This window comes from Capsaspora owczarzaki, assembly GCF_000151315.2.
Source record: "Capsaspora owczarzaki ATCC 30864 unplaced genomic scaffold supercont2.6, whole genome shotgun sequence".
Taxonomy (NCBI): Eukaryota; class Filasterea; order Ministeriida; family Capsasporidae; genus Capsaspora; species Capsaspora owczarzaki.
In genome coordinates this window covers 173,857-195,683 of record NW_011887297.1, presented here as the reverse complement: position 1 = coordinate 195,683, position 21,827 = coordinate 173,857, and the positions used below count along the sequence as shown (strand labels likewise).

Below are 21,827 nucleotides of genomic sequence, written 5' to 3'. Positions count from 1 at the left end.
ATTTGGTGGAAGTGACAAAAAGCCAAAGAAAAAAAAAATCAATTGAAGCAAAACAAAAAATCCAAAAGCACAAAATTCGTAACCCGTTTTTTTTCGATTGGGTTTAATCTTTTCCTGTTACTCTTGGTTTTTCATGAGCGACTCTGAAAGCGACCCGACCGAGGATGGCGGCTCCAAACCCATTCGCGAGCAGGTGCGGTTTTGGTTTGTTGATTCGCACCCCCGGCCGCTGTTTTTTTGGCGTTGGTTCTTTATGGCAGCTCGCTTTTGTGTCGCGACGAGGGAGGTCTTGCTCGTCGGGGGCAGGCGAGGCGAGGTTGGCGGCAGAAAATGGCGCGTTTTGATTCGATGGCGCGAGAGAGACAAAAACCCGTCACCAGACCTCGCGAGTTTGCCGACACCGCTGCCGGTTCAGCTGAGGAGCAGGGGCATCAGCAAACATGTGTTATTGAGTGTGCTTGTGGTGCGGCGGGGGCGAGGGGGAGGGGAAGGGCGAAGGGCGCCTCCTTGGGTTGAGCGACTCTCTGACCATCACCATCAACCATCGTCTTTGACTTTGTGCAGGACCGCTTCCTGCCAATTGCCAACACGGCGCGCATCATGAAGCGAGCCATCAGTCGCGACCAGCCGGACGCAGGCAAGATCGCCAAGGACGCCAAGGAGTGCGTGCAAGAGTGCGTGTCCGAGTTTATCAGCTTCATCACCAGCGAAGCGTCCGATCGCTGCCACAACGAGAAGCGCAAGACAATCACGGGCGACGATCTCATCTGGGCAATGCAATCCCTGGGCTTTGACAATTATATCGAGCCCTTGCGAGCATATCTGGCCAAGCTTCGCCAGGTGAGTTTTTTTGATTAGCTTTTTCGTTTACAGCTTTGGACAATGGTGCTGCCAATGCAGTAAAGAACTCAACCGCACATCTCCGGCACCGTTCTGACAGGCTACTCACAAAGACCAAGGAGGCTACGCAGGCAGATCTACGGCTGTGGAAGATTTACCCATGCCAGAGTTCCCCGTGCCAATTATTGTAAGCTCAGCGCCAGCCTTTATGAACAGCTGGCCTTTATGAGTGTCTCGTCACTGTTGTGTCTCTCATTCCTGGCCTCTTTGTCACAGCCCACTTTGCCATCACACCGCTGAAGCGCCCTTCCTGGACGTGATTTTGCTCTTAAAAAATGGCCAACTGTACAGTCATGTATTCTGCGAAAAAGAAAACGATAACACAAACCAACAACAGAACTCCAAGGTGTGTGCAAGCCACAATCGCTGCACCTTGATGTCCTTGAGCAGGCTTGCGTCGGTTGATAGGGCTCGACTGATGATGGTTGACTCAACTTCAAACAGCCAACCCATCCGCGTCGTCGTCGCGCAAATTGGTGATTGTCCACTCATCCATGTTGTCGACGTCCTCTTTCGTCATTGCCTGATCGAAATACGTCTCGCGACGATCAATGTGCTCCCACTCGTTTTCTTGGTCGTCATGGTTCACCTCGTTCTCTCGCGGCGTTGGTGGATCATGCGAGAATTTGATTTGATCCCAGCGACTTGGCTCGGCCCTAAAGATGTGACAAAAAAGGGATGGGAAACAACAGATCGGAAAGCAATAAGGGGGGGGGGGGAAAGGCAAATGAGAGAGAGAGTGAGAGAGCGGGAGAGACAGCAACCAAAAGCAAAATAGTTACCGAGCCAGAGAGCTGAGCAGCCGAATCAAATTGGGCAATGTTCGCCGCAAAGCGTCGTCAGTGACACGAATCCCTTGCGCGAAACAGAGGATGGCTATTTGGCGATTGATCAAGTCAAGCTTCTCTAGGTCCTGCGATCGACTCCACGTAGTCTCGCATGATATGGAGTACCGCCTCTCGATATGGACCATGCGATGCCCATCCGGTGTGGTGGGTAAGGGTTTAAAGTAGGCAGGGAGTGGAGTGTCGAGTTCGAACGCACAAAATCGAATAGCGTCGAGCACAAAGCTGAGAGCTCCGCCCAGCTCCTCCGGAGGCAAATCTGGCAGGGTTGATCAACAGTAAACCTTCATGGTTAGACGAACAAACAAACAAAACACAAAGAAGGAAAAAGAGGCCGAAGAACCAACGAAGAACACACAATGACCAGCGCAAAAAAACCCACTTCCTCTCATCAAGGACAACTTACTTCGATAAACGCCGTCGTTCGGCAGCTCAACCTTTTGAATGGAGCAGTGTATTTCGCTCGTCGGAAAGACAGGGAAGAGGAGCATTCGGTCGTTGACCAATTTTTGCAGTTTGGTTCTCGCCTCATTCTGCAAGTGTGCGAGAAGGTCGAGCCTGGTTGGGTCAAAAGCAAGCACGGATGAGAATTGCACCCAGCACAAACAAGTGCGCGCGGCAGACTGCAATCACAAGTCAATCATACCGCTTTTGGCGAGCCGCCTCGGGTTTGGGGTGCCGTTGCACAGCCATCAGCAACTCTTGAACGGTTGAGAAGCAATACGACTGGCGATTGCACGGGCTCGTGTCGGCCTGCAAGGCAGCAAACCGTGCTCGAGCCGCTGCCAACATGGCTCTCTTTTGTTGTGTACTCTTTTGCAACCGAAGGCATTTCCCTTTGGCTGGAAAGGTGTGTGACACAGCGAACAGCAACCAAATGAACAGAAGCCAAAGCAATGGAAATGAGAATAAACGCAAGGTTACGCGAGGCCACACAAGTTCGCTCCAGCGTCAAATGTTTTCGCGTACTGTCTTTGACTTGTGCTTCAAGCCAGGCCTTCTGCTTGAGCAGCATCTCGTTTCGAGCCCGTTGAAGTCGCGTTGCTTGCCGGTTGTTCCATCTCCGCAGCAGCGCCTCGCTGTGTTCATCAATTTGATCGAGCATCCCATCCACCTCCCTTCGAACAGTTTCTGTCCGTGATTCGAGAACCGCAATTCTGTCATAAATGATAGAGAGTGAGAAACAACAACAACAAAAAAAAACCAACAGAATCATCAAATGGGGACAGCGATCATCCCAAAGAAACAATTTCAAGTACATCCCCTCGCGCCCTGCAATTTCGTACCGCTCTTTCACACAAGATGGACAGTAAAAGTCATGGATGGCGGTGGGTTGCGTGCACGTCGGACACGGTGCAAGTCGGAAATCCATTTTGGCATCCGGATTGTGCTGGGCGCGCTGTCCAGGCAGAGAGGCTCGTGCTGGCGGCGGAAGCACCGAAGACACGACGTACGACAGCTTTTTAAATGTCTTGATCTGATCAGCGTGCCGTTGCGCAAAGTCTAGCCGCGACGCGAGCTCGATTTGGTAGCCGGGTGGATAGCCCTGATCTTTCCCACGACTGAAAGGCCCCTGTTGTAGGGGTCTCTGCACTGATGCGGTTGAAGACCGTGACCCGCCCGCACGCAGCGAATGCGAGAGGGGCGACGACGACGGTGACGGCGACGGCGGCTTGGCGTCGGCCAAAAACCGATTGAAGCTTTCCATGACGGCCATGGCGGACTTGGAAACGGCGACGCGCTCAGCGGATGGCTCGTTTGGCTCGTCCTTCCGGGCCGCCCACGAACTAGCATGAGTGCTCTTTGACTGTGGTGGTGCTAGACTGCCTGAGCGGTGAGGATTTGGTCCGCTGCTCGCGGCATTCGCTGGGTGGGCGAGGTGGGTCATCACTTCGTGTGACTGTGACGGTCGTCTCGCCTCCGTTCGCGCCGGGGTCTGATTCTGGCTGCTCGAGGATGGTGTGTGTTGTTGCTGTTGTTGGTGATGCAGCGCGTGTTGGCTTTCGACCACGGCACGCGAGAGACTGGCTGCTGGCGAGCTCGAGTGTTTGGTGACCGGTTCAGCAGCAGAAGCAGGAGCAGGCCGGTCGCGAGCAGTCGGGTGATGGGACGCCGCATGCAAGCCAGACGAATGGTGGGCGTGCTCGAGGGCCTCACGCGCGACGGGCGCCAGTGAAGGCGGCAATCGGGACGGCGGCGAGCTCATCGTTGCCAGCCGAGAAGCGTCAATCTTTTAGGAATTATCCACAGCTAACGCCACACCACCACCACCACCAGACAAATGACTGAAGACAAGCCAGGATTTTCAAGTACAACGTTTGATTCGTATCAATGCTGAGAGTGAGTTGAGCAAGTGGGAGCAACATTGCCTTGTTGAGACGCGCGTTTTCTTTTTGTCAAACGGATATGTTCATTGTACTCACACAGTCAAAACAACAAAAGTTCGCTGAGCAGCGCCGCTAGTATTGGCGTACAAAGCTCTAGTCAAACATTTGCAGCCCAGATTTGGTGTCTGGGATGCTAACAACGTTTTGGTCGTCGCAGTGGATGAGAAACATCTTTTGGAGGGTCGAGTCGGGCTCGATTGCGAGTGCGTTGCCCCAGAGCTTATGGAAGCCTGGGCTAGTCTTGAGTTCTTTGTTCGTGTGGCATGTGTAGGTGTCTTCTAGCCCGACTTAGACTGCACACACAACAGCCGTCCCCTCTTCGAGGGTCCCGGCAGATTGTGTGTGTCCGGATCATCTTCCCACTGATTTTGCACTGATTTTGACACCCCCTCCCCCATAAAAATGTGTGCAATTTGTTTGAAAACTGCGTGCAGTCTCGTAGTCGAACAGTACAAGTCGGGCTAGATGTCTTGCCTCGCTCGATTGAGGACGAGGCTTCGGAAGTGCGCAATAGTGTGCATCTCTCGTTTCGGATTTTCGTTTTTTTGCGAGGTCGGCGACATGAACGGCGACACTTACCTCTCAGTTTTGGAGAGCGAGTTGCTAGCAAGCATTCGCGCGTGGAACAACAAAAACGAGATGATTTTGATGCATGACAATGCCCCTTGTCACAAAAGAAAAGATGTGGCGAAGTGGTTCAAAACCAATCAGATCACCGTAGTAGATCAAAAAAATCAAAAAATCCAAAGTCTAGCGCGACTCTTGCCTAGTTTGGCTGAACAAGCCAACGCCCCTTCCGTTTTGCTAAATGTTTTCATTTTCCGTTTTCTGTCAGCGGCTTTATTCCAGCTACTTTTCCAGCTCAGTGGAGCCTCCTTTCAACCACACTTCGGAAGCGGTTGGCAAGGGACTATCGAAGCGTCCCAGCGCCACCCCATCGCCTGAACTGAGGTCGCAATATTTTCGAACTGCGGAAGCATGCGCTATTTTTGTCGAAGGCCGACGCCCCTTCCGTTCCCAAACATGTTTGACCAGTGCTCGTCGAAAACCAGTGTCGGCCCGCCGTTCCTGATCATCAATAAAATCTGGCAGTGTGAGTTCTCAATTTTCAGACAGAGGGGCAGAGGAGAGGGTCTTGACAGGCTTTCGTTGTTCTTCTTCTGGATTGTTTAGGAAATTGTTGCGGGCAGTCGCTTTTTTTTTTGTTTTGTTTTTCCGCATTTTGTAAGTCGCGACAGAGTTCCTCACGCTTGCTCGCGTAGTCCTTTGAACTGTTTCCCACAGCACTCAATCAGAGAGAGAGAGAGAGAGAGTGTGTGTGTGTGTGTGTGTGCATGAGAGTGAGGGTGCGTGTGTGAGGCCGGGAGGGAGTTGAGGGCGAGCGTCACGGCTCACCTTCTCCACTTTGGGAATGCGTCATGCTTGGGGTTGTGTTTCAACCCCAATGCGCGCTCGTGGCACCCTCCGACTTTGAAGATACATGTCTGTTGGAATGCGAGAAATATTCCATCTCGAGGGGTTGGGGTCGGGGGGGGGAGGGGAACCGGCGATAGAAGTTACTGCAGTTTTATTATCAGGGACGGTACATGTACTTTTTTCTCACCAAACCATCCACAACCTCGATGAAAGTGTATCGTCCTCTCGCACTCCCACTTTGATAATTCTCATTCATTCGAAACAATAATTTTGTTCCCCGCATCGGCCCCATTTTTGACGACCGTTTGCTCATCCATCTTGGTTTGATTTACAAAACAGGGCATGCGTTGTACTTTACCGCTTTTGGCTGCAGCAGCTTTGCTGCTTGCAGCGCAGCTGCCGAGCACTCACGCGGGTGCGCTGTGCAGTCTGTGCACGTGCACAACGACAACCATTACGTGCAATGGGCCCAATAAGCTGAGTGGTATTTCGGGTGGCGTTGACTCGACCGTTCGCACCATGTAAGTCATTTCTGCTGTTCATGGAATACTGTCAAGCAAGTTTGAATGTCAGTGCGCACTGAACAACCCATCCACCCTGCAAAATTCTCAAAACCAAAAAAGTGACGTTACTTCCAACCAGTTCCCACAAATCGTTTGGTCTGCAAGTAATAGCATGGGCATCGACTTTACCGGACTGACCATCACTACGCTGTAAGCCGCTCGTTCGAATTCTTGTTTGTTGCGGTTTTCTTTGTACTAGTCATCTATGGTTGGCCTGTTTAGAAAAATGGGGAGCAATTCAATTACCCAAGTGAGCGGCATCAGTTCCCTTCCCCTTCAGGTCTTGTAAGTGGAAATTGATTGGTTGACGTCGCCTCTCTCTTCTTTGTCGCCGCGACACTGACCACCTGGCGCATATGCAGAGACTTGAGCAGCAACAACGGTATTTCGTCCATTGGAGCATCTGTGTTTCCTTCCTCATTGACATCTTTGTAAGCTTCAACTTGTACACATTTGGAGTTTCCCCTTTGCTTTGGGTTTTCTGATCCATGTCATCATTTGGTGCCACTCAGGACCGTGGCGTACACCAACATCAATACGATTTCCTCGTCCTCGTTTATGACACCTTCCGCTCTGAAAGCATTGTACGAAATACGCAAAGTTGAACTATTTCATCACCCTGTTGGTGCAACTTCTGTCTCGGCACGTTCTTCTCTAATGTCGCATACTGTGCTTCAGGTATCTGAAGGGAGTTGGAATTGCCTCTCTTTCGTCGAGCACTTTCAGCGCCTTTACTCAGCTAACGACCCTGTAAGTTGTTGGCTCGACGACTGAGCTTCAAGTTTGCCATTGGTGCACAATTTCTGATTATGAATTCTTTCCCTTCACAACAGTGACTTGTCCTCAATCTCCCCGCTGACAACCCTGCCCCCGGGCTTGTTCCATGGCTTGTCGAGTTTGTCCACGGTGACTCTCTCGCCAAACAGTTTCGCGGCAGGACTGGCCCCGCCAAGCACTTTTGGCACAAGCAGCAGCCCTACCAGTACGCGCCTCACCCTTGCTCTGTTTGGTGTGATGCATGACTGAGTTCTCATTGTTTCGTACCGCTAGAGTGTGATTCTGCTTGTTATACGTGCTATGCCGCAGGCTCTGGAGCTTGCTGTCCTCTGAACTGCTTGTACTGCAATGCGCAAGGTTGCTCTCAATGCTATAGCGGCTACACGATGTACCAGGGAAGCTGCATCACCGCTGCAGCTGCGCAAGCCTCAGCCGCATCCGCCAGCTCGGCCTCTGTCTCGGCAGCTTCCAAAGCAACTGCTTCGGCAGCATCGGCGTCTTCTGCTTCTGCAGCGTCCGCAGCGTCCGCCTCGGCCGCTTCCCGGGCTACGGCATCAGCTGCCTCGGCATCCTCGGCATCCTTGGCATCCTTGGCATCAGCGGCATCCGCGGCATCAGCGGCATCAGCGGCGTCCGCTTCAAGCGCTTCTGTTGCATCCCTCGCATCGGATGCGTCTGCCGCCTCAGCAGCCTCGGCATCCCAGGCATCCGCATCATCCGCCTCCCTGGCATCGGACGCCACGGCAGCCTCGGCAACTTTGGCATCGGCAGCATCCGCTTCCAGTGCTTCTGCTGCGTCGGATGCATCGGCCGCTTCAGCATCGGCCGCCTCAGCATCATCCGCATCCTTGGCCTCGGATGCATCGGCTGCTTCAGCATCATCTGCGTCCGTGGCCTCGGACGCATCGGCAGCGTCGGACGCATCAGCGGCATCCGCTTCCAGTGCTTCTGCTGCGTCGGATGCTTCGGCCGCTTCAGCATCATCCGCATCCTTGGCCTCGGACGCCTCGGCAGCCTCGGCATCTTTGGCATCGGATGCATCTGCAGCGTCCATGTCAGCCGTCAATAATGCAGCGAGCGGAGACAGTGCCTCCACTGGTCTGATTGCGGGCTTGGTGGTGGGCTTGCTCGTTCTTCTTCTTGTTGTTCTTGTTATTGTCGTTGCCCGACGTCGTCGACATTCCCAAAAGCCCGATGCGACTGAGCGTACATCTACCGTCATGACCAGCAATCCTCTTGCAGGCGGGTCGCTGTACTCGACCCTTTCACCCCCAAAGCCCAGCCCCGCTCCGACAGGCGAGTCGTTGTACGATAATCTTGCAGGGCCAGCGCGCAACTCGGTCTCGCCTATCTCATACGATAAGCCTGTCTTTGGTGCCAAGTCGTCAACCAAACCTGTCAAGCCGAGCAAGCCAACCGAGTACACTCTCGTCGCCGTTCCCGGTGTGGCTAACGTGTGACCTTCGTCAAGCCCCTCGTTTGTTTGTGTCTGCCGTCCGCGGCCTTGTGTTTTAGGGGTGTGCATGCAGCATAAGCAGGCCTGGCCTGCTCAAAATACAATACCTCAAACACATATCGCATTAAAACATGAATTTGTGCGATTATTCGCAAGGTAGAGCGATCTCCATGTACTTCGATTGGTTGTACTTGCCGTCGATGCGTTTGGAAAAGTATGTGAGATCAAGTTTCGCGAGCGTATCGTCTCCGGCAGCTTCTGTCTCGGTGTCGGCAGCCATCGAGCAGGTTGATCCGTATCGCGCCCTCATACGATACAGAAGGACATGGCGTCAGCGCACATTGTTGTGTTTGTACCCACGATCAACCATCTGCTCAATTGCACGTGTGAATGCAAACATCATCGGGCTACATTGAGCATTCTAGGTGCAAAAGCAAACCAAACGATGGGCTCATTCTCACATCTCGAAGACACACGAAGCCAATGCTGGCGCAATTCTCCCGCCTCTTTGCTCCCCTAGTGAAAGCATAATGCTGAGCTCAAATCTGAGAACCGCGGCGCGAAACTACACGTCTCTGGGATGCGAGCCAATTGAAAGGTTTACGTTCAATGGACAAACAATCCTGCTTTTGATTATTCAAATAAGTGCATTCTTGTTTTTTTTTTCTCATTTTTTTTTTCACAGATCTTTCAAAATGTTGTCCTATCAGCGCATGACTGGGAAGCAGCGCAAGTTGTACCGCCAAGTCAAGAATGAGGAGATAACGATCGAGTAAGAGACAGCCAAGTTGATCGGAAAGCGTGACAGCGCGTGGACTGACAAAAATGGAGGACAGCAAGGTTGCGGACAAGCTTGACGTTGCTGAAGCGCAAGTGATAGCAGCAGCACTCAAAGTGCACGCGACGATCGAGGACGTCCAGTAAGTCATCTCACGTTTCTTGGTGTATGCGAGAGGGAGAGTGGCTCACTGAACGAGGGGCTGGGCAGGTTGGATCAGAATCAGATTGGCGATACTGGATTGCAAGCGATTGCTGAGGCTCTCACAGTGAACACGACGGTGACCCACCTCGGGTAAGGCAATTCGCTTCGATTGATGCATTCGAGTGGGTGATCTAGTAGAGAACAGAAAGACAGCTCATAGACGAGCAGGTTGCAGCTCAATCAGATTGGGGATGCTGGAGCGCAGGCGCTTGCTGAAGCACTCAAAGTGAGCAAGACCCTGATTTGGCTCGAGTAAGGCATATCACTTTGACTGATGCGTATGCGAGTGGGCGATTCAGAAGAGTGCTCACCGATGGAGGGATGGACAGTCTGAACAAGAATCAGATTGGCGATGTTGGAGCAGGGGCGATTGCTGAGGCACTCAAAGTCAACACGACGACGCTGACTGAGCTCTTGTAAGTCATCTCACTTTGGCTGATGGATGTGAACGGGTGATCCATCAGTAGGTGATTCAGAAGCGTGCTCACTGATGGATGGGATGAACAGTTTGGGCTGGAATCAGATTGGTGATGCTGGAGCGCAGGCGATTGCTGAAGCACTCAGAGTGACCACGACGCTGACTTTTCTCGAGTAAGACTGCTCGCTTTGAATGATGCATGTGAGTGGGTGACTCAGAAGAGTGGCTCACTATTGGAGGGGATGAACAGTCTGAGGAGGAATCAGATTGGCGATGCTGGAGCGCAGGCGATTGCTGAAGCACTCAAAGTCAACACGACGACGCTGACTGAGCTCTTGTAAGGCATCTCACTTTGACTGATGCATGAGAGTGGGTGATTCAGAAGAGTGCTCACAGATGGAGGGGATAAACAGTATGAGTGCGAATCAGATTGGTGATACTGGAGCGCAGGCAATTGCTGAGGCACTCAAGGTGAACACGACGCTGACGGAAGTCATCTCACGTTGACTGACGCATGTGAGCGGTTGATTCAGAAGAGTGCTCATTGATGGATGGGATGGGCAGTCTGGGTGAGAATCAGATTGGCGATGTTGGAGCGCAGGCCTTTGCTAAGGTAGCTCAAGTCAGGCCCATGATGACTTGCATCGAGTAAGCAGTTGCTGCGCGCTTTGTTCGTCTTGGACATTGAGCCAGGGTCCGTCATACCTTCATCTAGCTCACTATTTGAGTGTTAGTCTCCAAGGCAATTACATCGGTGATGCTGGTACTCGAGCGATTGAAGAAGCACGCTTTGCCAACGAGAGCAGTGCGATTGAGTATGTTGCCCCTGCCAATGAGAGTCATTGATTCTCAGGCATATGTTCCACCGGTGCGAACTGTTCATTCATCTTGATTGTTCGTTGCACAGCTTTGACAACCAGATAAGCCCTCTCGCATTCTCTTTACAACCTCGATCATCAACCACGACAGACATTCAAACTGTGTTTCACCTGCTGACTCGCGGACCATTTCTACCAGCACTACCCGCCGAGATTGCCGACCGCGTCTTGGACGAGGCATGTTACTGGCAAGGCGTGCGGTACATCAAACGACCGAGCCATGATGGCCAGGCTCTGGAAGTCAGAGTGCCTTGGAGCATCGATGGAAATTCGATCCAAGTGAAAGCAATCCAAGCGCTTCGCTACAGGAGCAATCGTACCGACACTGACAACATCGTGTTCGATTTGATCGTTCGAGATGAGCATTGTGCCGTTCGGTACAAATGTGCTGCGAAGCCGACTTTTGTCGAGTCGACTGTCGAATGCGCGACGATCGAGCGAGCGAGTCATGGCATCCTTCGAGAAATGCGCGAGGGTTGGACAGTCCAGCTCATGCCTGGCGCTCAACCAGGCGTGGTGATTGAATCTCTTTATATCGGATTTGTCTAACGACAATTGTTTGTTTGGGGTGGGGAACTGCAAAATGCCCGCTCCTCTGTCCCTTTCATCCATTGAGAGTTCCCTTCAGCATTCTGCAAATGCGTGGACTGAGCTAAGCTCTCGTTGGCGCATGCACCTCCCCATCCCCCTCTTGCTTGTTTTTGTCTGCCGTCAGCGGCCTTGTTTTTGTTTGCCGTCAGCGGCCTTGCGTTTCGAATTTGTGTCCATCCCTAAGCAGGCATGGCTTGCTCAAAATAAAATACCCCCCCCCCCAAAACCGCGAATGAATGTAAAACCATTGTATTTTTAAGAATATGAACTTGTGGGCGCTCCTTTGCTCGCTCTCCATCAACACCACTCGAGCTATGCCTTGGCAGACTTGGTCGCTTTTGAAGACTTGCCGCTCTTGACAACAGCGGCAGCAGCAGCAGACGGCTTGACAGCGGGGGTCTCTTCTGGCTCGACGCGCGCCTTCTTTTTGCTAGACGCTGGTTCCACTGCTGCTGGCGCAGCGACCGGGGCATCTGCTTCTGCCGAACGCTTCGCACCTCGCACAGGCTTGGCGGGTTCGTCGACAGACTGAGATTTCGCCTCCTTTGCCTTTGTCGAGGGCTTGACGGAGGCCTTGGCTGCTTGATTGCTCTCCTCCTGCTGCTGCTTTTGTTTCGGGGCGTCCTTGTTCTTGCTGCGCACTGGCTTGGCGCTTGCTTGCGCATCCACCACCATCTGTTCGCCGCTGGCTTGCGCGGCAACACTTGACCGACCGTGCTTGTCACTGCTCGAGTCTGCCGACTGCTTGCCGCTGCCATGCTTTTTGTGCTTTTTGCGGTCGGCCTTGCTCCCGTCCTCCTCGTCATCGTCGTCACTGCCTGCTTGGCCGTCTTCGCCGTCCTCGCCCTGCGCACGGGGAATGGCGTTGCTAATCTTCTTGAACTTGGCCACAAAGAAACCGTCCATGTTGTGCACGTGTGGGTAGAAGCGGCGCGAGAGGCTGACGGTCGGATGGAAGCGGCGCTCGCGGAAGCTGAGTCCAAAATCAAGCTCAATGTCAGCAACCAAAAAAAAAGAAAAAAAAAAGAAAAAAAAAAGCTGCGAAAAACCAAGCACACCGCACCACACATGCGCGCACTCACCTCTTGAAGCCAGGCTGACCAAAGTCCAGCCCGGTCTCGACCAGCTTGACGTTGCGCTTGCGCAGAGCATAGTCGATAACCCACTCGTTCTCCTCGACGGTGATGGAGCAGGTCGAGTAAACAATGTAGCCGCCAGTCTTGCTGTTGGCGTCGACAGAGTCGATCGCGGCCAGAATGAGCTCCTTTTGCAGTGTGCTGCAGCGCATAATGTCATCGTCCGACTGAACGACGACGAAGAAGAAAAAGAAGAAGAGCAAGAAGTAGAAGAAGAGACGGAAACGAGAGAGAACGTAAAGTGAGGGTAAAGTGAGCGTTCACACAATCAACGTATCACCTTGCCAACCACAAACCACAGTCACTCACCTTGTTGGTCTTGACAGACTGATCCTTGGCAATGACACCAGTGCCCGAGCACGGGGCGTCCAGAAGAACGCGGTCAAAGTTACCCATCACCTTGGGGAAGGCGCGGCCGTCGTAGTTGCAAACGATCGTGTTGGTGATGCCCATGCGATGGGTATTGGCGACCAGTGCCCGCAACCGGTCCTTGCTGGCGTCATTGGCGAAAATGACACCGGTATTCTTCATGAGGGCGGCTGAAAAAAAAAAAACCAACAAAACCCCCAATCACCGAAAATCACAACCATACACGCAGTGAGTGACACACAGCAACCAACCACCCACAAATACGCGGACAACCATAAATACACACCGCAGTAAGCAGTCTTGCCACCGGGTGCGGCGCACATGGTCAAGATACGCTCGTGCTCTTGCGGAGCCATCGCCATGACCGGAAGGAAGGACGAGGCGCTCTGGATCATGTAGTGGCCCGCCAAGTACTCGGGCGTGGCGCCAATCGGGACAGGCGAGTCGAAAATGACCAGACCGACCTTGGACCACTTGCCGATGGGGTCGAGGTTGACGCCGCGGTTGATCAGCGCTTGAGCCAAGTCGCGCCTTCGCGTCTTGAGCGTGTTTGTGCGGATGGAGATGGGGCGTGGCGATTCGTTTGCCTCGAGGAATTCGACAATCTGGTGTGGATGAGCAGGCAGAGTGAGGAGCCAAGCTCAATCGTGGATTTGTCCGAGGCATTCCCCCCCCCACCTCGGCCATACCAACCAAACAAGCAACCCAACTAACAAACAAACCAACCACCAAACACTTCCCATACCTCGCCAAGAGGGAACAGCTCGAGCAGCTTGCCCATCAGATAGTCAGAGTAGCCGTAGTACAGCGTCAGGTCGCGGGTGAGCACCTCCATGTACTCGGATCGCGATCTACGAGCATGGGGTAGCAGACACATGAATGAGCTCAAGAGTGCCAGCAAACGTCGCTCAAAAACCACAAATATAACAAACAAAAACAAACAAAACAATCCAACCTTGACCAAACCCCCCCAAAACACAACCACCCTTACCGCTCGGGATCGCGGAGCTTGGCAAAGTCGGCCAAAACCATAATGTTGTCCTTGATGCGCTGCTGCAAGAGAACACGGTCTGGGGGCAGCAGAGACTCCTTCTCAATCTCCTGGCCGCTGGGCAGCGTGAACGTGTCGCGACCTGAGATGTTGGTCTGCAGGCCGTCATCTTCCTCGTCGTCGTTGTCACCGAGGGGCGCCGCGTCGTCACCCTCGTCCTCGTCGTCTTGCTCGTCGTCCGAGTCGTCCGAGTCTGCGCTGCGGCCGCGCATGCCGAGCTTGATGGGCTGGCCGTCAAACTCGTCGTCGTCGTCGTCGTCAAATTCGTCGCCTTCTTCGTCGTCGTCCGAGCCTTCTTCCTCGTCATCCTCGTCTGATGCAGCGGCAGCAGCAGCGCCCTTCTTGGGCTTGAGCCATGACTTGTTCGAGTCTGAGAACGCCTTGCCCTTGATGGCTGGCGCTTGATCGTCGTCGTCGTCCTCGTCGTCGTCAAGCAAGCCCCTCTTTGCGACTGCATTGCCCTTCTTGGCGGCCGTAGCAGCTGCGGCGACGGGCGTGGTCTTGGCAGATGCCACCTTGGAGGTCTTTGCGGCAGCGGGTGCGATGGCGGGTGCAGCGCGACCCTTGGCCTGGACTGCGGCGTGTTTGCCATGTGTAGCATTGACCTTGTCCTGGTCGTCCTCGTCCTCGTCGTCGTCGTCCATCCTGTCATCTTCTTGATCATCATCTTGATCTTCGTGATCATCATCATCATCATCTTGATCCTCGTCGTCGTCCATGTCATCATCATGATCATCATCGTCCCACATGGCTTGCTCGCTGTCCTCGTCCTCGTCCTCTTCGTCTTCGAGGTCCTCTTCATCATCGTCGGACGCTTGCTCCTGTCGCTTGGATCCATGCTTGCCATTCATCACCTGCTTCTGTTGCTGTTGCTGCTGCTGCTGCTGCTGTTTCTGCTGCTTGGTGGCGGTTGCGATGGCTGGCTTGGTTTGCTTTGCATTGAGCTGCTGCTTTCCATTGCTCTGCTTGCCATGCTGCTGCGACTGCGCCTTTTTGCCACTGCCACCACTGCTAGTGCTAGTGCTACCACTGAACAGCGGAGTGGGATCGGCTTGCTTCTTGCTCGCGCGACCCGGTCCGCGGCGGCTGTCCGACAGCTCACGGCGTGCGACTTTGCCCATCTCTGCTTGTCTCAGATCACCAACTAATAAATGAATGAATGAACCGTGTGAAAGCCTGCGTAGATGCTGGGATGTTTGTCTGAACTGCGCAGATTTCGCAGAGACTCGCCAATCGTACTGAGAATGAATCCGTTCGTTCGCATCGGAAGCAAGGATTTCGAGCGTCAGACCCACATCAGCATCATCACCAACATCAGCAAATCCATCACTGAGCGCATGAGCTGTCTTCAGCGTTTACTTGTTTGAACGAATGAGCTGAACATGTCTCGTCTGATTCGAGTAGCATTTCTGAGATTTCAGTCCAATTTCGTTGTTTGTTTCGTATAGAACATGATTCAAGCGCTGTTCGCCATCAATACGTCCGGGTAAGCAATCCCAGTACCATTTCCTTGGCTTTTTTTTCTTCTTCGCTTCGGTTTCGGCTTCCGTGCAGCTGCGGCTTTGTGTATCAATTGTTCTTTCCTTCTCCATCCTGCAGCCCGAGTGTCGGTTTGCATGATTCTGAATCTGGGGCTCTTGGGTGAGGGCGCAGTCGAGTGACGAGAGCTTGTGATGGTAGAGCGACAGAGAGAGAGAGAGAGAGAGAGATCTCGTATTGCCCTCGTTCACTCCTGCTCCGTTCGTCCCCACAACGCCACCGCGCTCGACGTTGTCATTGTCGTTGCTGGATGATGATGATGATGATGATGATGATGATGATGATGTGATGCTTTGATCGGTGGGTTTGGTGGTGGTGGTGGTGATGCTCACTCAGCTCGAGCGACGTTTTGGTCATCTGCCCTTCTCTGTCTCTCTCTCGCTTTCATTGAAGCGCGCCGTCCATACCCATGCTGCATGTTTGGTGCTCCAAACTGCCCATTGAACACAATCCATTCGTTCACAGCTGGTACCGAATGGACGACAGCGAACGGGTTCTGATCTCGACGTTTGAGATTTGCTCGTTGCATTTGCATTGCATTCACACTCTGTCACACTCTGTGCTGATCATCCAACCCTTTTGACTCATCGCTACTCACTGTCAACCCAAAACAAAAAAACTCCTTTTGAACGCACAGAGAGACGCTGCTCGAGAAGCACTACCGCGGCGTCACCCCAAAGGCCGTGTTCGACCCTTTCATTGACGCACTGAACAAGACGACCAACCCCGACGATGTCGCGCCAGTCATTGTTGGACCCAGGCACTGCCTCATAAGTATCTACCGCCAGCGCATCTTCTTTTTGGCCATCGTGCAGACGGACGTCACGCCGCTGCTTGTCTTTGAGTTTTTGCATCGCGCCGTCGACACGTTCGTCGAGTACTTTGGCGACTTTAACGAAGCCTCCATCAAGGAGCACGCCGTCACGTACTTTGAGCTGCTGGACGAGATGATGGACAACGGCTTCCCGCTGACCACCGAGTCCAACATCCTCAAGGAGCTCATTCTGCCCCCGAGCATCATCCGCTCGGTCGTCAACACGTTCGCCTCACAAGCGAACGTTGCGTCCGCGGTGCCCACCGGTCAGCTCTCGAGCATCCCTTGGCGACGCATGGGCGTGCGATACGCCACCAACGCCATGTACATTGACTTTATCGAAGAGCTCGATGTCATTATCGACCGCAACGGCGCCACCATCTCGGCCGAAGTGCAGGGCGAGGTGCGCTGCAACTCAAACCTCTCCGGCATGCCGGATCTCGTCCTCTCGTTCGCCAATCCTCGCGTGTTTGACGACATTAGCTTCCACCCGTGCGTGCGCTTCAAGCGCTGGGAGTCTGAGCGTGTGCTGTCGTTCGTCCCTCCGGACGGCCACTTTAAGCTCTGCTCGTACCGCGTCGGCTCCACCACGGCTCCGCTCCAGATCCCGGTCTATGTCAAGCCCATGATTTCCTTCTCTGCAGGTGTGTGCAAGCTCGAAGTGAACGTCGGATTCAAGCAAAACATGGGCAAGGCCGTCGAGGACGTCGTGGTCATCATTCCTCTGCCTCCGTCTGCCATCTCGGCCAACATTTCTCAGACTGTTGGCAATGCCGTATTGGATCCTGTTAGTTTTTTTTTGTTTTTGCCTGTTCTTGTGTGGGAGAGGTGGTGTTTGGTATTCGTGTTGCTGACTGTTTTGTTTTTCCCCCTTTTGCTTGCTTGTTTCGAATCGTGACTTGCGTGACGCACAGGTCTCTAAGAACCTTCGCTGGGACATTGGCAAAATCCCACTCAACAAGCTTCCAGTACTCAAGGGCTCGGTCACGCTGCAAACATCCATGCCGCTGCCAGAGGCCAACCCCACAATCACTCTCGAGTTCAAGATCCAACAGCTGGCCACTTCTGGAATCAAGGTCAACAAGCTTGATCTGTACGGCGAGAAATACAAGCCGTTTAAGGGTGTCAAGTATCTCACCAAGTCAGGCCGATTCCAAGTGCGATCATAAAAAAAAGGATTGGTTGGCTTTTCTCTTGATTATCCGTTTGATATTGACTTTTGTTTTTGCACATAAACGACATATTTGTTCCCTGTCACTTCCACATGCATGGTTTCCGAACCGCCTGAATACCGTTGATTCATTTTCATTTTTTTTTTTTTGAATTGGGACATTGCAACAATCATTGTTATTCAGCTTTCTGCGAGCACGGATGTCTGACGTAAATCCAGCATGAATTGGTAAAAGCTATCCTTGCTCGGGATTTGGCGATAGGATGTGCCGGATGAGGCAAGCGTGGGCAGCGAAGGAGCTCGGTCGGAGGTGCCAGAAGCTGGCAAATCCGTTGCTGCTTCAGCATCTGCTGCCTTTGGAACACTCGTCAGCGACGACTGCTTGCTGCCGTGCGCCTGGGCGGACGACTTGCTGCCAAATCCAGCCTGAGGTTTCTGTTGTTGCTGTGCTTGTTGTGGTGCAGCGGGGCCGAACAGTTGAAGGCGCAACGTGTCGCGATGGATTTGGGATCGGTGAAGCATCACTCTGACAGTCAAATGATCAAAAAGTTTGACAGTCAAAGGTTTGTCAAGGTGTGGCGATGTGACAACGAGCGATTCGGGTCGCCGCTCAATCGTCCCGCCAACCAAGCTTGATGCGTCGGGCAGAGCCGCAGCCGAAGCAAACGTCGCAGGGAGCTGGACGTGCCCTGCGGCATCGACGAAATGTACGTTGCCCTTGACACCATAATCGGGAACGAAAACGGTGGCAGAGTCGGAACGAAGAGCACACACAATGCCGTCTGCGACAACTTTGGAACGCGCTTCATCCTCCTTTTCTGGAACGGCTGCTCCGCTTTGGGCAAGGCGCCGAGCATCATCATCTTCCAGCCGCGCCTTAAAGTACAGGGCCTGGAACATTTCGGTCGATGCTTCCTGGGCGACCTTGGACATGCGATGCTTGACATTGATGTGGTCCGCCAGCGCAGAAAGATTGGGGTTGCTCAGCATTTGATACTCTTCGCGCTGGGGATTGTCGGCTGCCAGGGAGGCCATGAGTTGTCGATGCACGTACACGTCGGCGTAGCGACGAATCGGCGAGGTAAAGTGCGTGTAATAGTCCAGAGCCAAGCCATAATGGTAGAGCTCGGACGGTTGCACCATGCCTGTCGAGACGTAGGCAGCCTCGGACATGGCCTGAGTGGCCAGTGTGCGAATCATCTTGTTGACGGACGGATCGCCGGGCACCACGCACGCATCGAGCGAGTCCGCAATCGTCTTGTTGCTGGTCACGTCCATACTAAAGCCACACGCGGTGGCCACGGCAACCAGGCGATCTAGGTTTGACTTTGATGGCAGAGTGTGGTGGCGGAGGAGTGCATGTGTTGGGAAAACGGTGGCAATCTGTCGCGCAACATAGTGGTTGGCCAGAATCATGGCTTCCGCCACTGTTTTGTGAATCTCCAATTCGCGTTTTGGCACAACGTCGGTAATGGTGTGATTTTCGTCAAACTTGAAGCGAATTTCAGTTCCCTCCAGCTCCAGAGCACCTGTCATCACACATACACAAGAAGCGGGGGGGGGGGACGCCCAGAATTAGAAATGAGCCAGGATTTTTCTTGTTTTGTTTTTGTTGTTGGGTTGTTGGTGCCAACCAACCACACCACAAACGACCATACCATTCGCAATGCGGTCTGCCCGGAACTTGCGAGCAACTTGCATCAGCAACTGGATGGCCTCGCGCATCAGAGCAATCTTGGCTAGCTTGGCTGCAGCAGTGAGAGACTTGTCCGTGCGCAGCTCACGAACGAGCTCGGCCAGCTCGGGATCAGGCTTGGCGTGGGTCGCAATGTCCTGTGCAAGCTCATAGTAGAGCTGAAACGAGGACCGCAAGAGCGTGCGACCATACCACACGTCGAGCATGTCATAATTCTCATCCAAAATCCAAATCACGCTCATCGCGCATCGATCCTCGCAGGAGAGCAGCGAGCACAGCTGCTCACTCAAAACCGCGGGCAACATGTCAAATCGGCGGTCTGCAAGGTAGATGGTGGTGGAGCGCGCACGGGCCTCCACGTCAGTCAGCGAATTCTCCTTGACAAAATACGAGACATCGGCAATGTGCACGCCAAGCTCGTAGGTTGGGGCTGTGGACAGTGGTGCTTCCTTTGCGGCCTGGCGCTTTTTGGCGAGGTGTCGCGTCTGATACTGCTGCTCAGCAGGGGTGAGACGGCGAACAGACAATGCATCATCGACGTCCTTGCTGCCCAAGGGGTCGATACTCATCACGAGACTGTCGCGAATGTCTCGTCGCCTTGCAGCTTGATCGGGCGGAAGCTGCCACGGGGATTCGGGCGTGTGCACCGGAAGCTCTTGGAGTTGCCGTTCGCTTGGCGGATTGAGCACAATATCGTGCTCGACCAGAATCGCTGCCGTCTCCGTGTCCAAGTTCTCGATGGGGCCGAGCGAATTGACCAGATGCCCCGTTGGGTACTGCGAGTTGTATTCCCACCGATCGATGCGAACGACGAGCCGCTGTCCTTCGAGTTGAACAGCTTGGCGTGTCGCAATGCGGATTTTCGGGATGCGAGAATCCATCGGGACACAAAGCACGCGAGAGACATTGGCGCCAGTGGACGCCAAGCTGGTTGACGTGCTCTGAGCAGCGGCACTGTCCCGCACGATTGTGCAGACGTAATCCCGCCATTGGCGCTGGACGATGGCAACAACTCGGCCCGTTGGAATGAGCTGTTGCGAAAGGGCGTTGTTGTCGGACGGCGGCACGGACCCCTTTTGCTTTCCAAGCCGAGCGAGCGACGCCTGCGACTGCCACTGCGCTTTCGGAAGAAGCGCGACAGCGACAACGTCGCCATGACAAGCACGATTTCGGTCGCGCATCCCGAGAACGAGAATGTCGTCGGGTGACATGCCCTTTCCTTCATCGATGGCTGCGAAAATGGTCTTGGCGGAGGAATTCTGTCCATCCGCCGTCTCAGGCTGTGGGGCTTCGTTCAATCCTGTGGCTGTAGACCGTGCCGTCCAGGAGGCTCGCGAGCGCTTGACAAACGCCTCGATCTGAGCGTTGCCACGCGAGACTTGCAATGTCCCGCGCACAAGACGCCCTGCGCGTACCTCTTCGTCAGCTTCCTCGGCGGACAGGTACTGTGGATAGGATTGCACTGCAGCTTGCAACGAGGCCAGGGTTGCCGGACCAGCAGAAGAGGCCAGCGTTGGCGCCGTATCCATGGATTCTGGGTCGACCACCGCGTCGGCAGTATGCAGTGCTGCAACTTCATCCAATGCCAATCGAATGGAATGCTGCGTCTCACGGAGGACGGAGTTTGCGGCATGAAACTCGCCCAGGTAGTCGGCCATGGTTTGCACTCGAATACGCGCAGCGTCGCGCGCCGACAACCCAGATGCCAGTGCGCCGAAAATTTGGGTAGCGTCGTTGATGGAATCATTCACGACCACAATGGGAAACTCGCCCGGAAGATGGCGAAGATAGTACAGCGCCATCTGCAGGACCAGCCGCGAGCCGTGCTGCTCGAGGGATTCGCCCTCTGGTCGCCGAGGAGAGAATGTGTCGACACTGTTTTCGTTGCTAAACACGATGGATGCGTGTCGGGGATCACTGACAATACCGCGCAGCTTGTTGTACTCTCTCCCCGTGCCATGGTTCATGATCTAGCGCCGACAAACCGAGTCCACAAGTGAGTACGGACGTGAGCTCTGATGGGCACATTTCCCAAGCATTCCAGTGTGGGACCCTGGGTGTCTGCTACTTGCAACCTTACATGGAAGGCACAGGTCTGGGCAAACACGATTCCCGTCATGTCTGGCTCCTGAAACAATTCGAGGTAATCTCGTGTCGCCTACGCAACGCACGTTGATTCAAGCAAGATCCATAAAATGAGCCATCTGCCCTTGCTCAATACAAGTCACACCCACACGAAATCAAGCTTCAAGCGTCAGAAACAACATACCTGGACGTCGGGGATGAGCAAGTGCGACGGCTTGGGAGGCAGCATCGGCAGCAGTGACTGAGCGACGCCGTCCGTTTCCCTTGATTGTCTCAATGTCGTCGTCGTCGTCGTTCCATCTGTAGCTGCTTGGCGTGTGGCAGCCATGACGCGAGCACACGCAGCGCAGCTCGGCGACTGGCACGGAATGTCCTTGCGCAGGTAGTGCTCACGAACGAGCCGAACGACGTTTCCACGCCGGTTTTTGCGCACCAGCACACGCGACGTCACTGGCAATGTCATGGGCAGCAGCGCAACCGGAGAAGGAGCAGCGTCAGCGTCCGAGTCCGAGTCGGAGTCGGCGGTCGGATTGCGCGTTGGCTCGGTCTCCTTGAGCGAAAGTCTTGCTGCGACTGCATTGGCCAGCTGGGCGACGCCAGCGTCTGCCTGTTGGGACGCAGTGCTCTTGAACAGCCCAGACCACGATCCAGCGGGCTGCGGACCAGACGACGCCATCAACCTCACAGCAAGAGCAACGAGCGATTGGGGGGGGGGGAAATCGGGTCAAAAGTCGCAATGCAACTCCAGCGAAA

The 21,827-nt window shown here is 53.9% G+C and overlaps 7 protein-coding genes across 7 annotated transcripts; 4 read left to right on the top strand and 3 right to left on the bottom strand.

The window, feature by feature from the left end:
• Positions 1-78: 78 nt before the first annotated feature.
• On the top strand, positions 79-1,240 carry CAOG_04030 (transcription factor NF-Y). The gene is made up of 4 exons (XM_004347805.2): positions 79-193; positions 565-840; positions 941-1,027; positions 1,117-1,240. The coding sequence occupies exons 1-4, from the start codon at positions 134-136 to the stop codon at positions 1,138-1,140; spliced, it is 447 nt and encodes a 148-aa protein (XP_004347855.1). The 5' UTR covers positions 79-133; the 3' UTR covers positions 1,141-1,240.
• Positions 1,177-4,066, bottom strand: CAOG_04029 (hypothetical protein). Its single transcript, XM_004347804.2, has 6 exons — positions 3,032-4,066; positions 2,715-2,902; positions 2,392-2,587; positions 2,152-2,303; positions 1,683-2,004; positions 1,177-1,556 (listed from the first exon to the last, which is right to left on the bottom strand). Exons 1-6 carry the CDS (start codon positions 3,949-3,951, stop codon positions 1,337-1,339), a joined length of 1,998 nt encoding a protein of 665 aa, XP_004347854.2. The 5' UTR covers positions 3,952-4,066; the 3' UTR covers positions 1,177-1,336.
• Positions 4,067-5,887: 1,821 nt separating this feature from the next.
• On the top strand, positions 5,888-8,456 carry CAOG_04028 (hypothetical protein). Its single transcript, XM_004347803.2, has 8 exons — positions 5,888-6,069; positions 6,172-6,261; positions 6,334-6,396; positions 6,474-6,542; positions 6,624-6,695; positions 6,790-6,861; positions 6,945-7,093; positions 7,162-8,456. Exons 1-8 carry the CDS (start codon positions 5,891-5,893, stop codon positions 8,346-8,348), a joined length of 1,881 nt encoding a protein of 626 aa, XP_004347853.2. The 5' UTR covers positions 5,888-5,890; the 3' UTR covers positions 8,349-8,456.
• A 560-nt stretch (positions 8,457-9,016) lies between these two features.
• On the top strand, positions 9,017-11,171 carry CAOG_04027 (hypothetical protein; the record flags this gene model as incomplete). Its single annotated transcript, XM_004347802.2, has 11 exons — positions 9,017-9,116; positions 9,181-9,264; positions 9,333-9,416; positions 9,495-9,578; positions 9,656-9,742; positions 9,834-9,917; positions 9,995-10,081; positions 10,158-10,215; positions 10,325-10,392; positions 10,479-10,559; positions 10,652-11,171. The coding sequence occupies exons 1-11, from the start codon at positions 9,040-9,042 to the stop codon at positions 11,169-11,171; spliced, it is 1,314 nt and encodes a 437-aa protein (XP_004347852.1). The 5' UTR covers positions 9,017-9,039.
• A 275-nt stretch (positions 11,172-11,446) lies between these two features.
• CAOG_04026 (NucleOLar protein family member) lies at positions 11,447-14,925 on the bottom strand. Its single transcript, XM_004347801.2, has 6 exons — positions 13,710-14,925; positions 13,464-13,569; positions 13,005-13,323; positions 12,659-12,888; positions 12,296-12,516; positions 11,447-12,186 (listed from the first exon to the last, which is right to left on the bottom strand). The coding sequence occupies exons 1-6, from the start codon at positions 14,888-14,890 to the stop codon at positions 11,526-11,528; spliced, it is 2,718 nt and encodes a 905-aa protein (XP_004347851.2). The 5' UTR covers positions 14,891-14,925; the 3' UTR covers positions 11,447-11,525.
• A 264-nt stretch (positions 14,926-15,189) lies between these two features.
• CAOG_04025 (AP-3 complex subunit mu-1) lies at positions 15,190-17,374 on the top strand. The gene is made up of 3 exons (XM_004347800.2): positions 15,190-15,255; positions 15,946-16,909; positions 17,037-17,374. Exons 1-3 carry the CDS (start codon positions 15,221-15,223, stop codon positions 17,289-17,291), a joined length of 1,254 nt encoding a protein of 417 aa, XP_004347850.1. The 5' UTR covers positions 15,190-15,220; the 3' UTR covers positions 17,292-17,374.
• A 39-nt stretch (positions 17,375-17,413) lies between these two features.
• Positions 17,414-21,817, bottom strand: CAOG_04024 (DIS3-like exonuclease 1). Its single transcript, XM_004347799.2, has 4 exons — positions 21,259-21,817; positions 21,070-21,147; positions 18,952-20,959; positions 17,414-18,822 (listed from the first exon to the last, which is right to left on the bottom strand). The coding sequence occupies exons 1-4, from the start codon at positions 21,748-21,750 to the stop codon at positions 17,474-17,476; spliced, it is 3,927 nt and encodes a 1,308-aa protein (XP_004347849.2). The 5' UTR covers positions 21,751-21,817; the 3' UTR covers positions 17,414-17,473.
• Between the last annotated feature and the right edge of the window lie 10 nt (positions 21,818-21,827).

Coding starts and splice junctions, on each gene's coding strand:
- CAOG_04026 (XM_004347801.2), bottom strand. CDS start 14,890: ATGGGCAAAGTCGCACGCCGTGAGCTGTCGGACAGCCGCCGCGGACCG. Junction 12,889..13,004: donor TGGCAAGACTGCTTACTGCG/GTGTGTATTTAT, acceptor TTTTTTTTTCAG/CCGCCCTCATGAAGAATACC. Junction 12,187..12,295: donor GGTCAGCCTGGCTTCAAGAG/GTGAGTGCGCGC, acceptor TTTTGGACTCAG/CTTCCGCGAGCGCCGCTTCC.
- CAOG_04028 (XM_004347803.2), top strand. CDS start 5,891: ATGCGTTGTACTTTACCGCTTTTGGCTGCAGCAGCTTTGCTGCTTGCA. Junction 6,070..6,171: donor GACTCGACCGTTCGCACCAT/GTAAGTCATTTC, acceptor AAACCAAAAAAG/TGACGTTACTTCCAACCAGT. Junction 7,094..7,161: donor CACAAGCAGCAGCCCTACCA/GTACGCGCCTCA, acceptor TCGTACCGCTAG/AGTGTGATTCTGCTTGTTAT.
- CAOG_04024 (XM_004347799.2), bottom strand. CDS start 21,750: ATGGCGTCGTCTGGTCCGCAGCCCGCTGGATCGTGGTCTGGGCTGTTC. Junction 20,960..21,069: donor CCCAGACCTGTGCCTTCCAT/GTAAGGTTGCAA, acceptor TGTCGGCGCTAG/ATCATGAACCATGGCACGGG. Junction 18,823..18,951: donor GGCAGACCGCATTGCGAATG/GTATGGTCGTTT, acceptor GTGTGATGACAG/GTGCTCTGGAGCTGGAGGGA.
- CAOG_04025 (XM_004347800.2), top strand. CDS start 15,221: ATGATTCAAGCGCTGTTCGCCATCAATACGTCCGG. Junction 15,256..15,945: donor TTCGCCATCAATACGTCCGG/GTAAGCAATCCC, acceptor TTGAACGCACAG/AGAGACGCTGCTCGAGAAGC. Junction 16,910..17,036: donor GCAATGCCGTATTGGATCCT/GTTAGTTTTTTT, acceptor CGTGACGCACAG/GTCTCTAAGAACCTTCGCTG.
- CAOG_04029 (XM_004347804.2), bottom strand. CDS start 3,951: ATGAGCTCGCCGCCGTCCCGATTGCCGCCTTCACTGGCGCCCGTCGCG. Junction 2,588..2,714: donor TGAAGCACAAGTCAAAGACA/GTACGCGAAAAC, acceptor ACACCTTTCCAG/CCAAAGGGAAATGCCTTCGG. Junction 2,005..2,151: donor GAACGACGGCGTTTATCGAA/GTAAGTTGTCCT, acceptor CAACCCTGCCAG/ATTTGCCTCCGGAGGAGCTG.
- CAOG_04030 (XM_004347805.2), top strand. CDS start 134: ATGAGCGACTCTGAAAGCGACCCGACCGAGGATGGCGGCTCCAAACCC. Junction 194..564: donor CCAAACCCATTCGCGAGCAG/GTGCGGTTTTGG, acceptor GACTTTGTGCAG/GACCGCTTCCTGCCAATTGC. Junction 1,028..1,116: donor AGTTCCCCGTGCCAATTATT/GTAAGCTCAGCG, acceptor TCTTTGTCACAG/CCCACTTTGCCATCACACCG.